Source organism: Rosa chinensis, chromosome 7 (genome assembly GCF_002994745.2).
Source record: "Rosa chinensis cultivar Old Blush chromosome 7, RchiOBHm-V2, whole genome shotgun sequence".
NCBI lineage: Eukaryota > Viridiplantae > Streptophyta > Magnoliopsida > Rosales > Rosaceae > Rosa > Rosa chinensis.
The window spans coordinates 54,835,895-54,860,388 of NC_037094.1; the positions used below are offsets into that span (position 1 = coordinate 54,835,895).

The following is a 24,494-nucleotide window of genomic DNA, read 5'->3' on the forward strand; positions in this document are numbered from 1 at the left end:
TGCAATAACAGCTGCAAAATTAAAAACTAAAATTAAGTTCTCTTTTAAGAATCTTAAAAAATCACAGTCCTATTCCAAGCCTTAAAAAACTTCTGTTAGTATTTCAGGACGTTTTCTAGGTGCTTATTGTAATCAGGGGTTTAGGCTCAATGTCCCCCATGTATTCGACATTTTCATTAATCAAGGCTTGAGCGCAGCCGCACCAGCCATTTATTAAAAAAAAAAAAATCACAGTCCTATTCCAAGCCTTAAAATTGAAGCTAAGGTCTTCCTCGCTGAATTTATCCCTGCACAAAAGAACAACATGCATAAAAATAAAAAAATAAAAACACAAAAATTGAACAATCGTCTGTAGAAACCCAAAATACGCTCACCTAATTACCTTGCTGATGAGGAGTCAAAAGTAAACAACTGAAGATACACGGAGTCACAGGCAACAGGAGAAAAAGAACAAATGCAAAGCACCAATGACCTTCCAACCTTTCCAATCAATCACTGCAATTCGAAAGCCAAAGATCAACCAAACCCCTAAAAAAAAACCCAATCAAAACTCCACCCACACAAAAAATCAAAACTCATGCTGATGAAATTTTACACAAAACCCTTAATCGAATAATCCCAAAGGACCGTACCCAACAAAATTGACCGAAAAATTTACACAAAGAAGTTACCTTATATGCTGCTAAGCTGAAAACAAACAGTAATTGAGACCTGTCTATGTCGATCCACAATCTCCCTCACTATCTAAGCGACACGAACAACGACAGCAGAAACCAGGATTTAATCTAAGCAAGACGAACAACCATAGACCAAGATCGAACCGAGCTCTCCCTCTCTCACTCTTTCTTTCAGTCGATGAGCCTTTTTTTTTTTTCGATGAGACAACTTCTAATAGAGAGGAAGCAGGGGAAATTTGTAAAAATTGAGAGAACATAGGGGCAAAGCAGGCAATCCACTATTCATAAGGGAAACCTTCTTTTAGTATATAGTATAATTTGCTACTTTGATTTTATTTCAGTCAATTTGCTACTTTAAGTTTTGACAAATAACTAATTTTCTACCGCCTAAAACAAAAAAAAGAAAGAAAGAAAAAAAAAAACAGAGCTCCCGAAAACTCAGAGCTCCGCATACCGAAACCTAGGGTTTCGTGTAGTAGAGCGGCGGCGTCTGTTTCAATCACTGCCTGTTAGAGGACGTCTTCCGACGTCGATCTCTTCTGGTGTGCGTTGGGCGTGTGCAACGCCAAGGGTTCTTCCGGTGTCGAGTTTGAAGGCAAGGCGGGTTGGGTCTGGATCTGCGGTGCCGGTTGTGGATTTGGGCTTTGAGTTGCAGGGCGGAGGAGGTCTCAGGTTCTCTGCTGATTGAGCGGTGAGGCTTGACGCCGGTTGATTGGGTAACCGAAGGAGACAATTGGATTGTGAGTGGATCGGGCGGCTGGAGCGTCAACAGAGGCAAGTTTTGGGCGGACGGGATGGCTGCCGTGGGTCCGTATCTGGGGAGGCCGCCGGATTGAACCAGGGGTGGAAACAGTTCTGACAGACTTGCTAGGGTTCCGGCGTGAACTGGTCTGGGTGTAAGGATGATGGCAGTGGGAGTGGGTTGGGCCTGTTGGGTCAAGCCCACTTTCCCTCATCTCTCTGACTTGGGCTGGATTCGCAGTTGGGCCTTGGTGAGCCCGTTTGGGGTTGGACTCAACACAATCCTATTTTGAAGCTCTTCACTGCAGGATCTGGTGGAAGGGTACACCAAGAGGTCTTAGGCCCCAAGCCAGTCAAGGCAGATGCGGAGAACTAGGGTTGTGTAGGAATAAATTTAGTTAGTTGTTTTTTTGTATTTTCCTTTTGGATTTTAGTGTTTCGCATTTTTCTTTTTTAGGATTTTAGTTTTTGCATCTTCCTTTAAGTGTGCTTGACTACGGTCTGCGGAGCAATGAATGTAAGGGGTGATCTTCGGATCTCCTAGAATGACCTTGTATGGTCGTATGATCTTTTCGATCACAGGAATATATCTTCCTTTCCCCTCAAAAAAAAAAAAAAAACTAATTTGCTACCCTAAGTATCATTTCTGTTAATTTACTACCTTATATTTTCACAATTAGTCAATTTACTACTATTTTGTCATATTAATTGGTTTATTTCTCCTTTCAAGTATTGAGTAATTTTGAAAATTTATGTAGCAAATGGGTAATTTTAAAAATTTAAGGAAAGCATATTCATCTTGAAAGCCTAGAGTAGCAAATTTGACGGATGGGTAGCGAATTGGCTAAAATAAAATTTAGAGTAGCAAAGTGACATTAAGGTGAAACCTAGGGTAGCAAATTGACAATTATGCCTAAATCTTATCTATATTATATTTTAAAAGAAGAGTCTCTGTTGGTCAAAGTGGGTGTGGCAAGGCAATACATTCTTTGGACCTTATATTGATTTTAAATAACTTTTAATAATTGAGTGGTACCCTAATATTCCACCAAAGGCCAAAATTTTTAGCTGGCTGCTTTTAAGGGGCAGATTAAAGACTAGAGATCGTTTATCCCAATTTGGTTATATTGATGACAATTGAAGCCCCCTTTGTGACAATGATAATGAAACTGCTGACCATTTGTTTGGTTATTATAAATTCACCTCTGCAGCTTGAAGATTAGCATAGATTAACCCCCCAATGGACTAGAGTGAAGGACACTAGAAGGTTTTTTAGGAAATGTTCCTTAATTAACTCTATGATAATGCTCTTTTTGCCAAGGTGATCATAACTTGTTGGCAAATATGGAAAGTAAGGAATGATACTGTATTCAAAGGAAATGTTAGTTTTCCTAACGAAGTAGTGGCAATAACTTCTGCTGCTACACTCAACAACATGAACACTATTTCACAAAATGCTGGAGTGAGGGCTAAACTAAACCCGTCTTCCACAATTATGTGGAACCCTCCTTCCCCAAACTTTGTCAAGATCAACTTTGATGGATATGGTTTACAAACCTCGGCTTCAGGTGGCTTTGTTATTAGAGATTCATCTGGTAGACCTCTAGTGGTAGCTGCTAAAAGATTTGGAAACACCATGGTCCCAATAGCTGAAGCAATGGCGCTAAGAAATGGATTGGTTGCAGCAAAGCAAAATGGATTTATACATATACAAGCTAAAGGAGACTTAAAACTGGTAATTGATGCTGTTAAAGGTCTTATAAACCAACTACCTAGGATGTGGTGTTAGGGTAACTCCAACCTTTGGGTTCAAAAACAGAAATTGAACAAAAATGAGACTTTTCATCTCCAACCAAGAAATTTAGATGGGGCTGGTCCTATAAATATGGGACTTGGGCTCATTTGAAGTCTCAAATTTGAGACTTTTCCAAGACCAGGACTGGACATTGTGCATGGGGCCAGCCCAATTGTTGTCTCAGCCGAATTGAGCAACGCAACGCGCCTAGACATCATGATGAAGGAGACGCGCTGATGCTGCTGAAGGGAAGAAGAACACGCGTGCCAAGGCGCTGGAGAAAGAGAGCACCCTGCTTTTTAGTCTGCAGACGTGGGGCCCGCGCACAAAGTCTGTCCCCTGCCGACAGTTGAAACCCCCAACGGTCATGAAACGGACGGCTGAGATCGGTCATGACCCAGAATGGACGATGAGATGTGGAGTGTACTGATTTTTTTTTTCACTGAAACTTATCTATTTCCAATCTGAGGGCTGAGATTTGAGGTAAAAAACCAATCAACGGCTCTTATTAAATCAAGGGTTATTAATTCTATTTTGTTGTAAAGAATAGTGAAAATAGCACCCTCATATAGCACCCATGGTTGGAGATGAGAATTGAGTCCTATATGAATAGTGCAACAAGGGGTTGCTAAAATGAGAATAGCACCCCCAAATGGTGCCCATGGTTGGAGTTGCCCTTAGCTCAGTGGTTATAGCACCCACTACCTAGGATTCAGGACCTAGGTTTGAGTCACCATGGGGGTAGGAGTGAAATCCTTTGATCCTCTTTAAATAAAAAGAGAGAAAAAAAAAGGTCTTATAAACCCCCCTTGGAGGATTGCAAAATTAATTCAAGACATTCGGAAGCTTGCCCTTGAATTTTCCTCTATCACCTTGCGACATGATTTCAGAGAAGCAAATTTTGTGGCTGATGCTGTAGCAAATTTAGGCCATAACTCGTTTGATGTAATCTTGTGGACTAATAGTCTACCAAGAAATGCTTCTACTGCCCTTTTGTTTGATGCTGTAAACTCTGAATGCCCCCTGGCTTCCATTTACATTAATAGTCTTTTCACACAAAAAAAAAGGTAAATAATAAAATAAAAAATTATATGAAAAAGAAAATAAATAATTTTTCAAACAATTAAATATCCATGTCTGCAGTAACTACTCATAACCAATGACCAAAATATTGAAGATCATGGAAATATCAATAGTTCAAAAACTAAAAATTTCGAAGGAAATATCAAGAAAATATTGAATATCGATAGAAATTTTACCAAAATTTTGGATAAAAGTTGTACGATCAGCTAAATATATACTGAAAATAACATATCGGAATCGAAAGATGTTAAAATTAATATCGATGCTTGTGAAAAACGGAAATTTCGAGGATATCTTGGATATTTTAGTCCTTGCTCATAACTCAGATAACCTTTCACTTTCTTTTTTCTCAAATAAGTTATATTTTTTTCTCAATATAATAAATAATAAAAATTTTACAGATCTACAAGACTAGTATATCTTACGTATTGAGCCAATTTTCAAAGAGATAGTTAAATTTTTGAACTACCTATAATACCCTTATTTAACTTAATATCTAAAATAAAGAATCTTATATATATATATATATATATATATATATATATATATATATATATATATATAGAACAATATGGTAACTTTGAAAATATTGGAAACAATAAAAACAAAACCCCTGCTAAAACATGTGCAACTACACTTGCATTTTTTTCTTCTGGATAGTCTACTATGCCGCCGTGCATGCATCGATTCAACAGTATGTGAGTATTGCATAGACTTTCTACTGTTCGTTGCAGGGGCTGAGGCACTGTGGGACCAATGCATGCATGGCACACACATGTATAGTAGAAATTTTATTTTTTATATATTTTTGACTTACATTTGAATAAGAAGGAAAAATAGCACCTTAAAAAGTAATTTATAAACATTAAAATAAAAAGTGCAAATTCACACACGTGGGAGCGTGTGTGAAGAGACTAGTTATCTTGTGAAATGAAAGAAAAAGCAAAAAAATTTGAGAGGAAGGTTAGTTGAAAAATCTTGCTAGCATTCTAATAGAAGATACTAGTCTCTTAAGCGTATGTAAAAACAAAGCTTTTTTTTTTGAGAGGAATGGTGTCAAACTTTATTGAAAGAAAACATACTAGTGATTACAAAGTTAAGCATCTATCACATTACAAAGAAAGAAAGGTACAGAAGAGTAAAAGAGAGGCTGACCAGCAGCAACAGCTTCTGCAGCCATCAAGTGAGCTACAATGTTGGCTTCCCTTCTTGTGTGCATAATTCGAACATTGGGCAGAGCATCAAGAAGCACTCCTAGATCATCATAAATCTGACCCAATCTGGAAAGGTTAACAGCAGCCTTACACAACTGTTGTTGGATGATTAAAGAATCAGTTTCCACAATTGCAGGTTGCAAAGACTAGTCAACGATGATTTCGAGAAAAAAAAATAGCATCTGGGCATCTACAGAAGAAAAACCTTAAAAAGTAATTTATAAACATTAAAATAAAAAGTGCAAATTCACACACGTGGGAGCGTGTGTGAAGAGACTAGTTATCTTGTGAAATATCTTGTGAAATGAATGAAAAAGCAGAAAAATTTGAGAGGAAGGTTAGTTGAAAAATCTTGCTGGCATTCTAATAGAAGTTACTAGTCTCTTAAGCGTATGTAAAAACAAAGCTACAATTGTAGTAAAGACAGAGGAGTGTATATAATTGCTCCCAAGTTTAGGATTATCTCTTTATTATTATTATATATATATATATATTTTGTAATTTAATGTTCATTAGTTCATCAGTTTGTCCTAAATCTATCAAATTGTTAATCTTTATTTGTTTAATTAGTACTGACTAGCCTGCAAACACACTATGCATGTATGGATTAAAAAAAGTTAAAATTATGAAAAAAAAAAAAACATCAAGTAGCTATATGATAGTAGGTAGTTATTTGAATAGTCCACTCCTTATCGATAACTGCAGATAATGAGTGGATTATCTACGGAGAAAGCAAATTATCATTTCCTATTTGTCTACTTTTATTTAATCATTTCTTATTTCAGTAGGTTAATGATTATGTTTCTCATTTTTTCCAATTTTAGGTAACAAAGCATATTTTCTTAATTACAGACTTACATTATAGATAGATAATGCGTTTAAACCTTAAAGAAGGTAGGCGTATGATCGAGCATAGCGAAGACGAAGACCCAAAAAAAACAAAACAAAAGAGAGAAACAGTTGTGCGCCGGTTTACCCGCCAGCGCACCCACACACACACACACAATTCGGTTAAAATAAACAGCATATTCTCTCATTGGTCTCTCCATTTTTGTTCGCTTTCTCATTATCTCTCACTCGTTCCCCTCTCACCCTTTACTCTCTCTCTCTCTCTCTTCGTTTCCAACGTCACTCAACTGCGGATCCCGCCATGGATCTGTGGTCCGTTCACGTTAAGAACAACGTCACCAGAGCGGCCCCCTTTCTGCCCAGAAACTCCTTCTCCGAGAAACCCATTTCCTGGAACTGCGGAAAGCGCAGGCCTTTGTGGCTCCGACTTGAAGATGGTGGGAGGGTGTTCGACGTTCGGGACTTGAATTCGAAGCCGCGCAGGGATGCTTTGGTGGTCAGAGCCATGGGCAAGAAGAACAACAATCAGGGCAATTCCTCCAACTCTTCTTCTTCCTCGGGTATGGCTTTCTCGGCTGGAACTCGGATTTGCATGTGAGGTTTTTGTGTTGTTAGGGTTTGATTCCGTTGTGGGTTTTCGTTTGATTTGGGGTTCAATTTGGGGTTTGTGATCGCGGTCTCATACATTTTGGTGTTTTGCTTGGCAAGTTGACTTTTTTGGCTCTGCTTGGTATGCTAGTCTATGATGTGTGATTTTACGGACTGAAAGTAAATTAGGGTTGGAACAGTAAAGAAAACTGAAACTCTTAGTGTGTTTGGAGTTCAGGGGGACTAGGCTGGCCCTAACATATAAGGGTGACACTGGTTTGAGGTTACCAGTGGCTCCTGTTATAGCTGTTTTACTGTCAAGTGAAGCTTTCTTTTGTAGCCTTCTAGGCTTCTTTTAGCCTGGCTGGACGGAACGGGTTCTTGAATCTTCATTTGGGAGATGTTGTTTCGGTCATTATAGGCCTGAGCTTGGGGTATGGGGATAATCGTCTGTCTGCTTGATTGATTGAGAAGGAGCCTTTTTTTTTAACTGGCCCGGTTCAGATAAACGTGTTCTTGGGGTGGAGTAGCTCAGTTGTTTAGTGCATTTTGTGGTTTCAAAACCAAATCTTGGTTGGAAAGATTTTCAATTGGATATTCAAATGTTAATAAATAATACCTATAGTTATCAGTATTTTAAATAACAAAGATGAATCTCAAATAATCTTTTAGAATTTAGATCATGTACTAAATTGTATTTTGTTTCTGAGGTTTCTGTACATATCGCATTCAGAAAATTATTAGCATGAGATGATAATGATCTTCTTGAAACTAGGTGATTATTAACTCATTATGTGATTTATTTTCAATACTGCATTTATTTCCTCTACATGAATAGCCTACTAATAGACTGGAACATTTTATGAGAGGCCTTGGGGAGTGGGGTGGACAATGGTAAAAGAGATTGCTTAGTTAATTGGAAGACTGTTTCTCTAGTAAAGGAGAAGGGCAGTTTGGGGGTTGAAAGTTTACCACTAACAAAAGCTTTGCTTGGATAATGGTTCCGATACCCTTAGCTAGGGAGTGGCTGTGGCATGTGGCTGTAAGAAGTATGGGCTGCAAGAAAATGGGTGTGAATGCCAAACCATTGGTGATGATCCCTAGAAAAATTGCATTTTGGTGGTAAGAAATGGGGAGAAGATAAGATGTTGGGAAGATGTTTGGGCTGGAGACAGACCTTTTAATAGGATATTTCCCTGGCCTTATAATGTATGCTGCATCAATGGAATTATTAATAATTCCTACTCAGCTGGGAATTGAGGGATGGGAAAGCTTGATAAATGGATTGATTGTTGTGAGTATTGGAAGGGATGTGGATGTAAGGAATCGGTTCTTAGATAAGTCAGGGACATTTTCTGTTAACTCATATTTTAATATTTGGTACAGTAATATAGGGTCAGCTTTTTTTTTCCCCTATTCTTCTATTTGGAAAAGCAAAGTTTATCCCTGATATAGGGAGGAAAATGTTATTTCAGTTGTGCCAGCGAGCTGTGGTGCTGGTGGCTAACTCCGTGAAAAAGAAAGTTGTGGGGTTGGAAAGAAGGCCAAGGTATCGTTGTTGTGTCTTAGCTACTTTTTGGGTCATTTGGGGGGAAAACATGAAAATCATGGAAGAAAAGTTTTGCTGTTTTGGCTTCACTTTGAGCATCAGTATCAGCAGTTCTGTTGGGAATTGTTTCTTTCTTGGGGATGTATACTTATTGGAAAGCTGACATGGCCTAATTGTGATGTCTTGATGTTGTGTTTCTGCTGCCGTTTTTAGGTTTGAGCACATGTTCTTTAGTCTTCTTTTTTAATCTTTTATTTATGTAAAGATTCTTGTTCACATGGTTTGCACTCTGTCTTCAATAAAGTTTGTCTTGTTAATCTGAAATTGCATTGAAATGATTGAATTGATTCAGCAGTATGTACCTAATGCAACTGCAATTTGAAACATTTAGTGGGACCAGTTCAGCAGTGAGGATTACTGGTGACAATCATTTGGCGGCCTTGCTTTTATACTGTTTCTAATGAAGCATTAAGAAATTTAAGAAACATTTTCTATTATTTATAATGATGAAGAAGTGAGGCTTGACAGCTGATCTAGTGCTGACTAGATGGCTAGATTCTAAATGCCTGTCTTTCAGTTGATTAGCTATCAGCCTCTCTTCTCTGATCTCAGTTTTATTAAGTGCTTTATATTTCTATAAGCTTTTTACCAGCTGAAAACATGCAGCAACCGTCATAGCCAGAGCTCAGAAATGGGAATGCTAAAATTGGCCGAAACCCTTCCGATTTAGACCCAAAGCTTGTTCCATAGGTTCCACTTTGGTTGAGTTTCTTAAGAGAGATCCCTTTGATAAGAACCAAAACAGATGGCTTGTGGGTTCAACCCTCAATGCAATCCTATGATTGGAACTATCCGTTCACTCCTATCTTATTTCTCCATTCAAGAATATCCTTTGAAAATTGCAAACCATTTAGCCACCTAATTATGACTAAGTTTATAGGCAAAACACAGTTTTTCTGTTAAACATGACAGGATCAGGACCATAAATGGCCCAACCGATGTCTGATTTTACTGAGCTTTTCTCCTTTTTTTTTGTTTTTTGTTTGTTTCCTAGTATCATTAAAGGTCCTGCTATGGACTTTAGAAGCAAAATCAGCTGGCCCCAAGCAGTCAGGTTTGATTTGTAGATAATGAAGTTAAAGTTGTAAACATTGAAACAAATAATAGTATGGGATTTCTTGGGGTACAAAATAATTGATTTTGGGGCTGTGAATGGATAATGAAGTTAGGGTTCATTGATGCTGGGTTGATAGGGCTGTAATGGTAAGAATAAGGGTTTTGATATATTTGTCGTTGCTATACACATACAATTGGAATTTTTAGTAAAACTAGGAAAGGCAATAGATGCAAGACACCTAGGTTCTTAGGCATCTGGATATCCATGGCACCACACCCAAATTATATAGGCAACCATATATATATATATTATATATATGTGTGTGTGTGTGTGTGTGTGATTCTAAAGTGGAAAAGCTCTAATAAATTCTCAAATACCATAACAACTGAACTGACCAATGATCAAACCTACTGCTGGTTTCAAGTACTAGTAATTTTCATTTGAGCGTGGTTTAGGGCTAACTTTATACCAATATTTAACAATTAACATATAGTTAACTACTTGATTAGCACGTAATGTATGGAATTGTGTATGGTTGTGATATTCCATACAGGAAATGATGACCACTCTATTCCAGAAGGAGATGGTGCAAAAGAAAACAACTCTGAAAAAAGCAAAGACACTTCTTCCCAGAAAAGTTATCATACAAATTTGGATTGGAGAGAGGTCAGAGCAATGTTTATTCGCAGGGAGCAGGTAATGTTTACTTTTCTAAATGGCTAATATATGCTCTGAAAGCTTCTTATCAGAAAGGGAAAAAAAAATTTGAAAAGAAACTGAGGACTAAAATGTGTAATGAGAAAGAAATGCTTTCTCCTATTTCCTTATATTTTTTATATATTTAGTTTCAAGGTGATAATGAAGAAAAGTTTTATGGATTTGTTCATACAACTATGATGTTTTATTGATGTTCGGTAGTTCAGTTGTTTTTTTAGATGAAACTAAAGAAGGCCTAACTCAGTGGTTCTAGGTAGAATACCAAAGCGACCTAGCCAAATTGTCAGGCATACTTTAATTGAAAAGTTGTTATGTTGGGCTTTTAGAACCAGAAGCTAACGATTGATCCAAGCCATCGGTTTCTTTATAATTACGGACTTATTTACTTGATTTCCAGAACTAACCTGTAATGGTCATTTCTGCTTGGTTTTTCTTTGTTCAGCCCTAGACATCTCTTCATCAGTCCATCTATAATTGACTACTGGAATCTCTTAAAGGATAATTCACATGTCTTAATTTCACCCATTGACTAGCATTTTTGAAACTTGTTTAGGTCAAAACCTCCTCCACTTTATGTAGTCATATTTGACTACGTGGCTCTGGTCTCCCCATACATACGTACCTTTTCTTTCCTGCTCCTACTTGATGGTGATAAAGAGCTTCCTACAATTGATGCCCTTTCATATTCACTTGTAGTATTAATCTGTGGTTTTTTGGTTGAGTACCTGAATATGTGTAGTGGGAATTTGATTCCTGAAAAGAAACAGGTTAGATTTTCTGGAATTACTACTCCTTAACTAGCATTACTGCAATTTGGTTAGGTCAGAAATTTCACCTAATTTTATCATATTCACGTCATCTCTAATATTGTTCTAGGTCTCCAAACTGTACTTGTGTAAGTTATAATGGTCGAGATTGAATGATGGTAATTTTAGCATTGACGACACATGAAATCTAACGAGTAATGATGATGAAATCTACCACTTGGTCATTTGTAAATTTTCATTGGAAACTTTCAACAGGCTGAATCTGATCCTCAGTACCAGTCGAAACCTCTTGGCGAGAAGTGGGCTCATCCCCTTGTAGTACCTGAGACAGGCTGTATCCTTGTTGCAACAGAAAAGCTTGACGGAGTGCGCACCTTTGAAAGGACTGTTGTTCTCCTCCTCCGATCAGGAAACAGACACCCAGAAGAGGGACCATTTGGTGTTGTTATCAACAGGCCACTACACAAAAAGATTAAACACATGAGACCCACAAATCTTGATCTTGCAACCACATTCTCTGATTGCTCTCTGCATTTTGGTGGGCCTCTAGAGGCAAGCATGTTCTTGTTGAAAACAGGGGGAAGGTCAAAGCTTCCCGGGTTTGAAGAGGTGATCCCTGGTCTTTGTTTTGGTGCCCGTAACAGTCTGGATGAAGCTGCTGGTCTAGTGAAGAAAGGGCTTCTTAAGCCTCAAGATTTCAGATTTTTTGTTGGCTATGCAGGGTGGCAGCTGGACCAGTTGACAGAGGAGATTGAATCCGATTATTGGTATGTGGCTGCTTGCAGCCCTAATTTGATATATGGAGCTTCATCAGATTCTTCGTCAGAAAGTTTGTGGGAGGAAATCCTGCAGCTAATGGGTGGCCAGTATTCTGAATTGAGTCGAAAGCCTAAGCAAGATATGTAGTTAAATTATGAGCCTGTTGGTGCTCTGAAAATAAAAACTAGCCCTGTAGTTCAAGCGAGTCATGTAATCAATGTAAATGTGAAGCCAATTTGTACAGTGAGTTCGCTGGCTTTTCAGATAGTAGATCTTGTTCCACTTCGTTTTCTTTTCCTCACTTTTTCTTCCATTTTTTTTTCTTCAATAAAGTCAATGAATGCAACGCCTTACCTCGTTGAAGGGATGCAAAAGAATCTCTTCTCGTTTTTTTTTTTTACCAAATACATATTTGAATTTGGTTAGTGTTATGAATCTTGGGTCACCCTCTACAAATTGCAGCGCCTGAAATACTATCGGTGTATGGAAATGTTGGCGAAAATATACTATAAATGAGTACCTAACTACAGGGCAACCGCACCACGTACTGTTGAGAGCTGTGTCTATTTACAGTATCCGGCAAAAACCATTGGTATTGTAAGGGAAAAAGGATACAAAGTTTTGAATTAATCTGATGAAAATGTTTTGCATGAATGTATATGTTCACTAAAGGATTAAGTTTGACAAAGTTGAGGATGTTCTCTAGATGCTTATTGTTATCAGGAGTTTAGGCTCAATATTCTCCCCATAGTTTCATTAATCAAGACTTGAGGGTAGCCGCACAAACTCTTTATTCATTAAAAAAAAAAAAAAAAATTAAGTTTGACAAGATGAAACACTCATCCATTATTAAATATGATTCTTACAAAATTTTAGTCGAATTCGAAACGATTTAGCTGTTAGATTACAAGTTTTATCATTTCATATCTGTATTCAGTAATGTTCATCATTTTAGGTGACCAATCTCAACCCTGCTCTCATGGGCATAACCCTTTCGTGCTCCCAATCTCAACTCGGAAGGTTAGATAACCTTATAATCCTGACTTGAACAGCTACTTTCTCTCTTCCTTGTTTTTTTTACTTCATCTATAGTCGATGGGTTTTTTCCTGCGTCGAATTACACAATCTTTAATTTTGTTGAAACCCATCAATCAGAGAACTCAACTGATCCACACACACTCAGCACCAAACAATGTTGTCAGAGCCATCTGTGATTCTTTCAGAACCGGTTGGAACTGGGATGCTCTGACATCAAGATTTGATTCTCTCAAATTAGATGGAAAGCTTGTTGAGAGTGTGTTGTTAGAACTGAAGGAACCAGTTGATGCAAAACGTGCTCTGGGTTTCTTCCACTGGGCATCAAACAGGAAAGGGTTTGATCATGGGGTCTGGTCCTACTCCATAGCCATTCATATTTTGGTCAGAGCCAAGATGGTCATGGACGCTAGAGCTTTGATCGAATCGGTTTTGAAGAAGAATGTTGGAAACGAGTTGAAGTTTTCGGTTGTGGATTCGTTACTTAGTAGTTACGAGGTCACTGCTTCGAACCCTTTTGTGTTTGATTTGCTTGTACAGACTTACGCTAAAATGAGAATGTTTGAGACTGGTTTTGATGTTTGTTGCTATTTGAGGGAACGTGGGTTGCCTTTAAGTCTTACAAGTTACAATAGTTTGCTTCGAGTTGTTCAAAGATCGGACCGAAATGGTCTGGTTTGGAAGATTTATGAGCATATTGTGGAAAGGAGGAGTTATCCGAATGATGAGACGGTGAGGATCTTGATTGATGCTTTGTGCAAGGAAGGGGAGTTGCGGAAATATGCCGACATGTTGGAGAGGATTCATGGGAAGAAATGTTCTCCTTCTGTGATAGTGAATGCTAGTTTGGTTTTTAGGATTTTGGAGGAGGGTAGAGTTGAAGAAGGTGTGGTATTGTTGAAGAGAATGTTGCAGAAGAATATGGTTCTTGATACGATTGCTTACTCATTGATTGTTCATGCTAAAGTTAAACTAGGAAATTTAAGCTCTGCACAGCAGGTGTATGAAGAAATGCTTAAGAGAGGTTTTCGAGCAAACTCTTTTGTTTATACCTTGTTCATTGAGGCTTATTGTAAAGCTGGAAGAATTGATGAAGCACAATCCATGATGAATGAGATGGGAAATCTGGATTTGAAGCCATATGCTGAGAGCTATAATTTTCTTATTGAGGGATGTGCTAAAGCCGGTAGAGTGGAAGAAAGTGCAAGTTACTTGAAGCAGATGGTGGAGAGCAGGTTCATTCCTAGTCTTGGGGCTTTCAATGAGATGGTTGGAAAGCTATGCGAAATTGGGGATGTGGACCAAGCCAATGTGATGTTAACGATACTGTTAGATAAAGGGTTCTTACCGAATGACATTACATACTCTCTTCTGATTGACGGGTATGCGAGAAAAGGGGAGAATGATGAAGCTCTGAAGCTCTATTATGAGATGGAGTCCAGGTCACTTCCTCCTGGAATATTGGTTTTTACATCATTGATAAAAAGCTTTTGCCAATGCGGGAAATTGGAGGAAGCAAAAAAGTATTTCAGAATCATGAAAGATCGATCAATAGCCCCAAGTTTATCTACATATGAGACATTGATTGCGAACCACTTTGAGCAGGGAAATACAGAGAAGGCTGATTGCTTGCCTTGCAATGAAATGGTTTTACAGGACTGAAACAAGTTTGCTACTTTGCTCACCAGTAGTGCTGGTTCTGGGATGTGGAAGGGTAGCTTCTTCAAAGAACACAAGTTGAAGAAGGTTTTTAATGCGGACTTGGGATGTGGTAGGGACTTATTTTCACATAAATCCTAAGCCACTTCCTTTGAGTAGCCATCAAGATGTAGCCTCAATACGCCAACCGCTGGCAAACTTCACATAGAAATTGCTGATGCTGAATCTTACACACATATCAAAGCTTTAAAGAATTGTTTATGAGGGAAAGCTAGCCGAATATCTGGAGCAACTGTGCTCCCAGGTACAATTTGCTGGGTCTGTAACATTTATTGTTGAATTCTGTGATCCAATAGTTGACAACTGGTAGAAAATCTATGTGAGGACTTCCTGCTTGAGCGAAGCTGTGCTTGCTAATCATGATGACTCGATAGCCGGAATGATGTATGAGCGTATGATTCCCACCATACCTGCCAGTTCCTGTTAGAGCTTCAGGAAACCAGAAAGCTGGTCAGCAGAATTTCTGTGTGAAGTGCAAGAATTTTAGTGCATCAGAGAGCAATTTCTGGGAATTTGTAATTTCTATTCGCTGCTGGCCAAGTTATTTCCACGGTACATCTAGGAAATTTAAGATTGAAGCAATTCAGTCTGAGCGACTCACTCTGGAAAGTGGAGACTCGATCAACTTTTTATAGTGAGTTTACTCAACATTGTCCGGTTTGGCTTAGAGAGTAGAATTTTAGTTTGAAGTACTGTACGTATTCATTCTTCAAGAACCACATTACTGTTGTTGCAATGTATCTTTAATGTCTTTCATTAAGACCATCAGTTAGACTGTCTAGCCTTATTATCGTTTGGCTACTAACTTTCAGTATTCAGCTACATTATTGGTCCCTAACACAATGCTCGACTGAAGAAATCCATGTATTGATATATGAATTCTAACAGCAACAATCATCATTCGCGAGACCTATTAAGCTCATTCCAGTTGGGTTAATCTACAGATAAGTCTGTAGAGAACTTTGTAATGAACTTTTTCGTTATAACCAGAAGCTAAAAGCTCATGATAGGTCCTGCATTACTTGGACTGTAAAATCAACACTACCACGACTATAGAGACTATACAAAGTCTTGGACCTACAAATCTTCTACTCAGATGCTCGATGCCCCTTCAATGTCAAATATCTATTGTATGACTATCAGAATGGCTCACTTGTTTAAAAGACCTAATAAATGTTTGTTAATATTTGTGAAAATTATAATTATCACATAACAGGGAAAACTATTCGAAACATAACCTGTATTTATTGTAACTCTAAAGAATCACCACACCTAAACCCTAAAGGCCTACCTTCTATATATGTCATAGCCTGCATAGATTCTACATTTCTACAGACCAAAATCCTCTTGACAACACATTGACCACTGAGATATATTACATATTGATACATATAGCACCAGTGAGGCCAACAGTTTAACGGATTCTTATAAGAAACTTCGTGTGTCATAGAAGATTGCTTTTCATGACTCTTTTAAGTATAATTCAGCAATAGTTCTCATGATTATTCTGGTGCTCATCCTACATCTCAAATTCCATAAGCTCAAATAGATTGTCAATATGCTACTGCTTAAGGAGTTGTGGGAAAACCTGAAGCCTGGCAAATGCTACTACTTATATTTCAATCACAGACAACCAATTAGCTTTAGATTGTCAAAAGATATTCTGCTACTGTTTATGTTCCAATCAAAGACAACCAATTAGCTTTAGAATATCAAAGGATGTTATAACTAATGAGTAACATGCTAAAAAATAAGATTTATGACTTTTGCATCTATGAAAGAAGTTTCGCTATTGAGCAACTAGCAAGATTGTAGCAGTAGAAAAGCAAAGGCCAAAAGAAAATAGAATTAGGCAAGCATATGGTTATTGAAAGAAATTCCGAAACAACAAAAAACCAATTCAAAGCAAACAAGAGACAGAGCGTGAGTTCATCATCTTTACCTCCTCCAGTATTCAACTAAGATTCCTCTCATGCTGGATATGCTCATTAAAATCGCAATGATCATCCAGGGAAACAAGGCTCTCCATGTAGAAACCAGCCCCAATAACTATAGGATATCCAGGAATCAATAGACCTTTACAGCTAAAATCATTGAAATTGTACATTCCCAACATTTCACTTACCCCGGACCAGAAGATAACATGATTTTCCCTCCAGTAACCGTTGGGCAATAAAGAAGAAATAGAAGATTCGAAGTCAAGGAGGAATTTTATTTTAGTCCAAGACTCCACCACCCCATATTCCTTCATAACCCAAAACTCATTATAGCTTGTCAATGCAATTTCATGTACCATTTCAGTATTAAATGTATGAGCTATACAGAGGCTGTCTTTGAAGAAAAGTCCCAATTCCGGTGCATCCTGGACTCCCACACCTAAATCAATCGGCAGTGGAATTTCCCGAACCTCCTCTTCTGCTAAAGAGAGAGATACAATCACCCGTGAGTTATCTTCCACTCTCCTCATCAACCAATGAAGTCCACCATTAAGCAGGATCCCAGCACCAGGACGAAGAGTTTTGTAGGGAAACCGCCTTTGAATTTGTCGCCAAGAACCAGTTTTGAATGCATAGACAATAAACTCCACTCCGTCTTCCGTGGACCTCGAATTAATCACTTTGAAATCATCAGTTGTGTGATCAAAACCGAACCCAAATTGGTAACAGATGAAGGGTCCAGGACCCAACTCTGCAGTTGGAGCTGGCAGTTTCTTATATTTCCCTATGGCTGGGTTAGCCACATATAACTCCCAACCCAACGTAAATAACACTAGGCCACAACTCTCACTGAGATATTTAGAGAACCCAACACAACCGGGCAGTTTGAGTCTAGTGACAACTAGATCACCATCATAATCATCACCAATAAAATCACCATTGTTACAGTTACCAAGACCATTCAGAAATGGATGGTCATGATAATGATTAAGAAACTCATCGAGGTCGAAGGAGCAAAGTGAATCACCTTTTCCATCAGTGAATAACAGTTTTCTTCTTTGGTAAAACAGATCCTCATTCTCAATGGCTTTGTTGAAATGCATCTTCACAAATTGGGGATCTAAGATTAGCGAAAGCCAGGACTTTGATACACACCTAAAGCGGCATAAAGACTTGACAGGTAACCGCGAAAGAATCTCGCGTATGATATCCGACAGCAAGCTACGGCAGACCTTCGTCAGTTGGTCCGCCATGGCCTTCGAGACAGCAACAACAGGCGGAGGAAAGTGGTGGCTACGGTTTCTGTCAAGTGGAAAAAGATGAAGAAGCAAGTAATGGGACTAAAGAGAGCTGCGGTTTTGTTGTTCTTCAGAGCAGTAAGAGTTACCCTATTTATAAAAGAACTGTTATGGAGAAACTGAAATTGAGAGAATTTGCTGTGTGTTCTCATTGATAATAGGAGCCTCTGTATATAGAGGATTACAATGTATAGAATCTCAATCATACAAGGAAAGTAATCGTACATTGAATAGGAATCTAGATCCTTCTAATTCAACCCTATTACCACTAGGTCAAGTAACCTAGAGTTTGGACCAAACACAAATAGAGATATCCTTAAACACTCCCCCTTGTGTTGTCCAAACGCGGTGCTTCTCTCGTTGCCTAGTTAAAAACCTTGCCGAGTAACAAAAACCCAGTGGGACAAAAATAACCTCGGTCGAAGGGGAAAAAGAGCACAACACACCCTTCACGTTTCGAGGTGAACATGTAGACATCTCCCCCTGATGTCTGCGTCTCCCCCTGATGACTCCGATCATGGGGATTCAGATAATTTCCGCAAGCCAATTCTTGCCACATGTTTCTCGAACGTGGATTTGGGCAATGACTTAATAAACAAGTCTGCCACATCATCCTCAGATCGAACCTAGTTCACTTTGGTATTTGAGGAGAGTCTGTTGTTGCTGATTATGCTTGGTGTTATCGCTTTTGATGTAGCCTTGCCTCATTTGTTCAAAATAAGCAGCATTATCCTAAATGCTCGTAGGCTCATCTGTGGTAGACTTCAAACCACAATTGCTTCGAACATGCGTAATTATGGATCCAATCCATATACATTCACGAACACTTTGTGGAGAGAAATAATCTCTACATTGTTCGAAGATATAACGACTAGGGTCTGTTTTGTAGACCTCCAAGATATCACGGTCTTTTCCCATGATGAACACTTAACCATTTTGGGAGCGACCTTTGTGTGGGTTAGAGAGGTACCCAGCATCAGCAAAACCTTCCAAAACACTTATATCGTTTTGGGATAGGGATAGAGAACGCAGGCCAGCATTGGTGGCGTTCCTGGTGTGTGATGGGTCCGAATCCATCATCTCTTTGTAGGGATAGAATAAGCCCATATCAATCGTACATCTCAAGTACTGAAGGATATATTTTACACCAATCTAATGGCATCGCGTTGGCGCAGAGCTATATCTTAACTAACAAGTTCATGGTAAATGAGATGTCTGGTCTTGTGCATTGAGCTAGGTACAATAATGCGCCTATTGTACTTAACTAGGGCATTTTTGCCCTTAGCGCATCTTCGTCATCATCCTTCGAACGAAGAGGATCATTTTCAGGATCAAGACTACGGACGATCATGGGGGTGCTTGAAGGCTTGACTTTGTCAAAATGCCAAAGCATCTATCAACACGATGCTCAAGTTCCAAACTGAGACATAATCGTGTTCTCCCATAATCCTTCATCTCAAAATCGGATTTCAAGTGTTCAGCGGTTTCCCTTAACTCTTTAAGGGCTTCTAAAGAAGATCATGTCCAACATGACCCGCGATGGAATCTGAAACTTGTTATGAAAACGCGTGGGCATATCCCTTCCCAATCAAGTAGTCATTTTAGAGAGCGTTTCAACCTCTTTGTAAACGCACTCCATGGTCTAGAGTCACTTGACTGGGGTAAATGAAGTTCACCATGAACCTTCATGTATATTCCGTATCTAGATCCCTATAGAGATACGTAGTTACCACATTTGTAAGCTACATGTTCAGTTATTTGGAAACTACCAAACTGACAGGGTAGTGGAGTGCAATGACATCCATTACGAGAGAATATGTCTCATCGTAGTCGATTTCAGGGTGTTTTGTGAGAAGCCTTGCGCCATAAGGCGAGATTACCATCTCTTTTTCTCACTACGCTTTCTAACGAAGACCCATTAGTCAACAGGTTTTATGTTAGGAGGTGCTGGCATCTCTAGCTCGAAAACCTTCCTCATCGTTAGAGAATCCATCTTAACCTGGATCGCATCTTTCCATTTAGGCCAAATTTCTCTACGTTGGCATTCATTCATCAATGGAGCATGGTTCGATATCATCTGACTCAACAAACTCATGCGTAACAAAATGCGCAACTACATCATCAATCATGATGGAGTTTCTATCCCACGTCTCATGTACACTAGTGTAAGTTTTATAGAGCTCTATATTATCGGGAATAAGTTCTAACGTTGAGGCGTCCCTCAACGATAACCCTAACCCGGAAAATTCTCATAAGACGGATTTTGAGTCTTGATGATCAAAGGATTGGAATGTGCCAAAGTGTCCTTCGAACCTACGGGCCTCCCACACATCCTAGCTGGGGCCATGGCCTGTAACGCCAGAGTCCACTCTCTTTGGCGTTGGCGCTATGCCTACTTCCGTGTAGGGTGGCGCTACGTCCTCTCGTTGGGAAGTCCTTCCATGCAGGCTTGTTTGCAGCATATTTGTGTGATCTCGTCACTTTAACAGGGATCGAGATGAGACATAGTGGGGACAGGCCACGACAATTCCTGTCGTTCCTGCTGAACATCCGTGTTCTTATCTCCCCCTAACGACGGGAATACTGTTTCATCAAAGTGACAACCCGCAAATCTAGCGGTAATGAGATCGCCTTGCAAGGGCATTAAGTGGCGGACGATTGTTGGAGTCTCAAATCCAACGTAGTTGCCCATTCGTCTGTAAGGACCCATCATAGAGCGTTGTGGCAGCGCAATTGGCACATAAATGGCTCACTCAAATATGCGTAAGTACGATACTTGTACCCAGTCACTAGCTACAACGCAGAGGTACATTGAGTGGCGGTGGGTCGTAGACGAATTAGCATAGCTGCATGCGATATTGCATCACCCTAAGCGGATGTAAGAAGATTGGTGTGCATTACCAATGTTCGGACTACCATCGTAGTCATTTCCGCGAGACCAATTGGGTGTGTTCATGGGAATATAATGTCCAACATTAGTCCCAATGCAATAACCATCGAAAGTCTTTGATGTAAACTCTCTAGCACGGTCAAATCCAATTGACTGAATAGGATGATTCGGGGAGTGAGCCCGTTGTCATATGATATGCGCTAGGAGTGTAGCATAAGCAGTATTTACAGATGGACAATGGCACAACACGTGACCAGCGTGTTTGCGTGTCAACCAACAACATGAGATATTTAAACGTCCGCAAGTTGGTTGAACTAGTCCACAGAATCCCCACGGATTCTCTGTAAGAACATAATGAGTATTTCATATCCTTCGCATAGGACGGTCTCAGTCCTAATTTCCCTAAGGAACGGGCTTTGTAAAAGGAGTGAGAGGCTTTAGAAGCAACCAATGAGAATCTTGGTTAAGCCTGAGCGTTTGAAACGCTATTTTGAAGCAAGTTAGTAATTGTAGCATCACCAAGGGCACCATCACCATGATGGACACCATCCATGGCGTCTTGGATAGGGACTATGCCAGCCCTAGGCTGGTGGCGGACGGAGGCGGTGCCCTAGGCAGCAGCGTCGGTCACACTTAGTCCAGGAATCAACTTTTGATTCATGCTTCATTTCGCTCGATAGAAAAGATGTCCATTTGAAGTCTTTAGTAGACGGATCATCATAACATGACCAGGATGACCTATCCTGTCGTGACAAAGCCAATATGTGTCTAAATCCAAGACATCTTCTCTCATAACTTTATTGGATTTAATAGCTCGAATAGTGACATAGAGTCCACTAGAGAGACACATAAACTTCTCTAAGATGCGCTTTTATTCACAATCATTAGAGGTATTGCAAAAGAACTCATTTACGTTCTCTACATGCATTTTTGCATGGAATCTGTTGGCTATTCATAGGTGCGATTCACCCTAGAAGCGTAGAGAGTTTCTGTGACAGTAATCAAGGTGCCATTTGGCAAGGGGAACTTGGGCTATTCCATGTCCTTGATTTCATATTGATGGCCCAGCCATCGTAGTCATAAAGAATAAAAATGGAGTCATAATGAAAAGAACTCGAAAGTTTATTCATAAGCCAACGGAGTTACATCATTGTCTCTTTGATAAGAAAATCTAATCCAAAATACTAGTTAATGCAAAACAATGGTAGTCGTCTATCTTCTTTTGGTAATTCCAAAATAAATGTGACCAGGTGAGTAGAGAGATGTCGGTGGAGCAATGCTCGCTTAAGTACCACTAATCTCAAAACCTTCCTAGACATCACACGTACTTTGGGTGAGCCTACTTTGAAGAAAGACTAAACCAGGCATCTACTACAATGTACATGGCAATTGCCTCTTACATCGATCTCTTGGAAAAATAAAGACTTTAAACAGAATTGGCGATCTATTGATCCCAGCCAGATCTGTAGTCTTCAACCCTTCACTCTAGATCATCTTCTTGATCTTCTTGTTCCACATAGTGAGCTTCTCTTGCTTCACAATATGCTTTGTAGGCGGTGACAAGTTCTTCACGAGCTCTACAAATGTGTGCCCAATGATCAGGCACTCCACATCGAGAACATACATCTCTTTGCTCAAAATCCATTGATTGAGGCGCTTTGAAAGCGTCATTTAGATGGCTCTTAGTGTTGGTGGCACCACCAACATGGCCAGAGGCGTTGCCTCCCTCTCTCTTTCCACGTTGACCTCTTCTGTTCCGTGTCCGCCTATTTTGGCGGTTACCTTCCCAAGTAGAGCGATTATATAGACCAGAACGTCCAAATGTATCCCTAAGATTAGGGTTTCGCTCTTGGCGCCTTCTCTTTGGGGCGCGACTATAATTGGATTCCCGAATATGCTCTGTTCCCACGAATCTCAAATTATAGTTCTTCACAAGGATGTTGTCATGCTTTTCAATGACATTCATAGCTCCAATAAGCTCATGAAACCTTGTGTTCCATCTTGCAGTAACATCGATTCGATAGTTCTTAGCAACCATCAATGCAGAGACGGGGAAAGTAGAGAGAGTTTTCTCAATCAACATCGCATATGTGATCTCTTTACCACAGAATTCCAATAAGGATTTAATGCCAAGTGCTTCCGAGTTGTAGTCAAGAACTTACTTGAAATCACAGAAGCGGAGGCTATGCCATCTCACTTCTAGGTCAGGAAGCAGGGAGTCACGGACGTTGCCAAATCTTTCTTCGAGTGAGACCCACAACCTTCTGGGGTCTTCTTCATTCATACACTCGTACTGGAGCGAATCATCCATATGACGCGTCATTAGGATGATGGCTTTCGCATTATTTGCCTCTAAGGCTGCTCTATTTGCTTCCAAAGCTTGAGCTTGCTCAACAGTTAGCACGTCCTGGCTAGGCTCGAGAATCGTATCCAAGATTCCATCGGCCTTGAGATGCTGGCAGATATCACGAACCCACATGTGATATTCAGAGCCAGTTGTTCCCAATGGAGCAAAGTCCAATTTGTTCAGGTTACTCATCCTGAAAGAGAACAAGAAATTAGGGTTAGTTTCGGAGCGAAAAAATGCTACCACGAAAACAAATAAAATTTCAGAGCGTAGTCGCTTCCAAGAAATTAGGAATTTCCAAGCGTAGTTGTTTCTAAGAAATTCGATTCCAAGAGGGGTTGGATTAGATCGAAATAATGATGTTTGTGGTCGATCGTATTCTTCTCAACAAACTCTAAGTTTGGAGGACTCTACAACCTCTAAGCTTGGAGTGAGCACGAACCCCCACAGTTCGGCTTTTGGTCTCCCCTATGAAGAAGAAAGGGGGGTAGAAGAAGGGAGGTTGCAAGTCCCCGAGAAAAAGAAGAGAAATTGAAATAAAAACTCAAAAATGGGAACTTTTAGTAAACCATACCTCTTAGGATTGTGGATCGTATTCGATCCTCATTGTAGGATTACAAACAAGCTTCAGTCCTAGGCCAATCAAACTTGTTGAAATTCGGAGCAGATACGCTTCTAAATAGCTCCCACTCCGATTGGCGTACAGGTCACAAAACCTCTCCAATGGGGCTAAAATTTGGAAGTCAGATAGAAGAGACAGAGGTGAACAACTTTGATGAAGGAATAATTTTGATCTGAAGTTCCGAAATAGAAGTTTCGGGGCTTGCAAGCTGACTGATATGCACAGGAACGAGCATGCTGAACAGCTCCCACCTTGAATACTGTACAGGTCTCAAAACGACTCCAATAGGGCTGAAATTTAGAATTCATATAGAAGAGATATATATGAACAACTTTGATGAAGAAAGTATTTTGATCAGAGGTCCCGAACAAGACGTTTCGGTACGTGCAATCAGGCTGATTTGCACAAGAATGAGCGAGCTGCTATGCTGCAAGGGCAGTAGGAGTGCCGCAATGCTGCATGGGCAGTAGGTGGCACATGGGTGCGCAAGGGCTGCAGGGGCAGCTTACAGCATGGCTAGCAAGGGCTAGGAGCTTGCGGCTGTTTTGGTGAGAAGAGTTTTGGTTTTTAGGGCTAGGGTTAGGGCTCGTGCTGATAACGTGTTGTAGAGAAACTGAAATTGAGAGAATTTGCTGTGTGTTCTCATTGATAATAGGGGCCTCTTTATATAGAGGATTACAATGTATAGAATCTCAATCATACAAGGAAAGTAATCGTACATTGAATAGGAATCTAGATCATTCTAATTCAACCCTATTACCACTAGGTCAAGTAACCTAGAGTTTGGGCC

General features: G+C 39.6%; 3 protein-coding genes across 6 annotated transcripts; 2 read left to right on the top strand and 1 right to left on the bottom strand.

The window, feature by feature from the left end:
* Positions 1–5,467: 5,467 nt before the first annotated feature.
* Positions 5,468–17,902, bottom strand: LOC112175796 (F-box/kelch-repeat protein At3g06240). Of its 4 annotated transcripts, none has more exons than XM_024313546.2 (3): positions 16,736–17,902; positions 16,553–16,659; positions 5,468–5,605 (listed from the first exon to the last, which is right to left on the bottom strand). In XM_024313546.2, the coding sequence occupies exons 1-3, from the start codon at positions 17,798–17,800 to the stop codon at positions 5,551–5,553; spliced, it is 1,227 nt and encodes a 408-aa protein (XP_024169314.1). In that variant the 5' UTR covers positions 17,801–17,902; the 3' UTR covers positions 5,468–5,550. The 4 variants fall into 4 exon arrangements, with proteins under 4 accessions (XP_024169314.1, XP_024169313.1, XP_024169312.1 ...); XM_024313544.2 differs by lacking the exon at positions 5,468–5,605 and adding an exon at positions 14,901–15,030; XM_024313542.2 differs by lacking the exon at positions 5,468–5,605 and adding an exon at positions 14,906–15,039.
* LOC112175797 (UPF0301 protein MAB_4928c) lies at positions 6,547–12,157 on the top strand. Its single transcript, XM_024313547.2, has 3 exons — positions 6,547–6,919; positions 10,167–10,309; positions 11,353–12,157. The coding sequence occupies exons 1-3, from the start codon at positions 6,661–6,663 to the stop codon at positions 12,001–12,003; spliced, it is 1,053 nt and encodes a 350-aa protein (XP_024169315.1). The 5' UTR covers positions 6,547–6,660; the 3' UTR covers positions 12,004–12,157.
* Positions 12,795–14,590, top strand: LOC112175795 (pentatricopeptide repeat-containing protein At1g66345, mitochondrial). The gene has a single exon (XM_040509957.1). It carries the CDS (start codon positions 12,952–12,954, stop codon positions 14,551–14,553), a length of 1,602 nt encoding a protein of 533 aa, XP_040365891.1. The 5' UTR covers positions 12,795–12,951; the 3' UTR covers positions 14,554–14,590.
* Positions 17,903–24,494: the final 6,592 nt, after the last annotated feature.

Bases quoted from the DNA above. Each gene is read 5' to 3' on its own strand.
- LOC112175796 (XM_024313542.2), bottom strand. From the start codon at position 17,800: ATGGCGGACCAACTGACGAAGGTCTGCCGTAGCTTGCTGTCGGATATC. The intron at 16,660-16,735 runs GTAAGTGAAATG...GATATCCTATAG, and splicing joins ATGTTATCTTCTGGTCCGGG to TTATTGGGGCTGGTTTCTAC. The intron at 15,040-16,552 runs GTAAAGATGATG...GGTTTCCTGAAG, and splicing joins TTAGTTGAATACTGGAGGAG to CTCTAACAGGAACTGGCAGG.
- LOC112175795 (XM_040509957.1), top strand. From the start codon at position 12,952: ATGGGTTTTTTCCTGCGTCGAATTACACAATCTTTAATTTTGTTGAAA.
- LOC112175797 (XM_024313547.2), top strand. From the start codon at position 6,661: ATGGATCTGTGGTCCGTTCACGTTAAGAACAACGTCACCAGAGCGGCC. The intron at 6,920-10,166 runs GTATGGCTTTCT...TATTCCATACAG, and splicing joins CAACTCTTCTTCTTCCTCGG to GAAATGATGACCACTCTATT. The intron at 10,310-11,352 runs GTAATGTTTACT...AACTTTCAACAG, and splicing joins TGTTTATTCGCAGGGAGCAG to GCTGAATCTGATCCTCAGTA.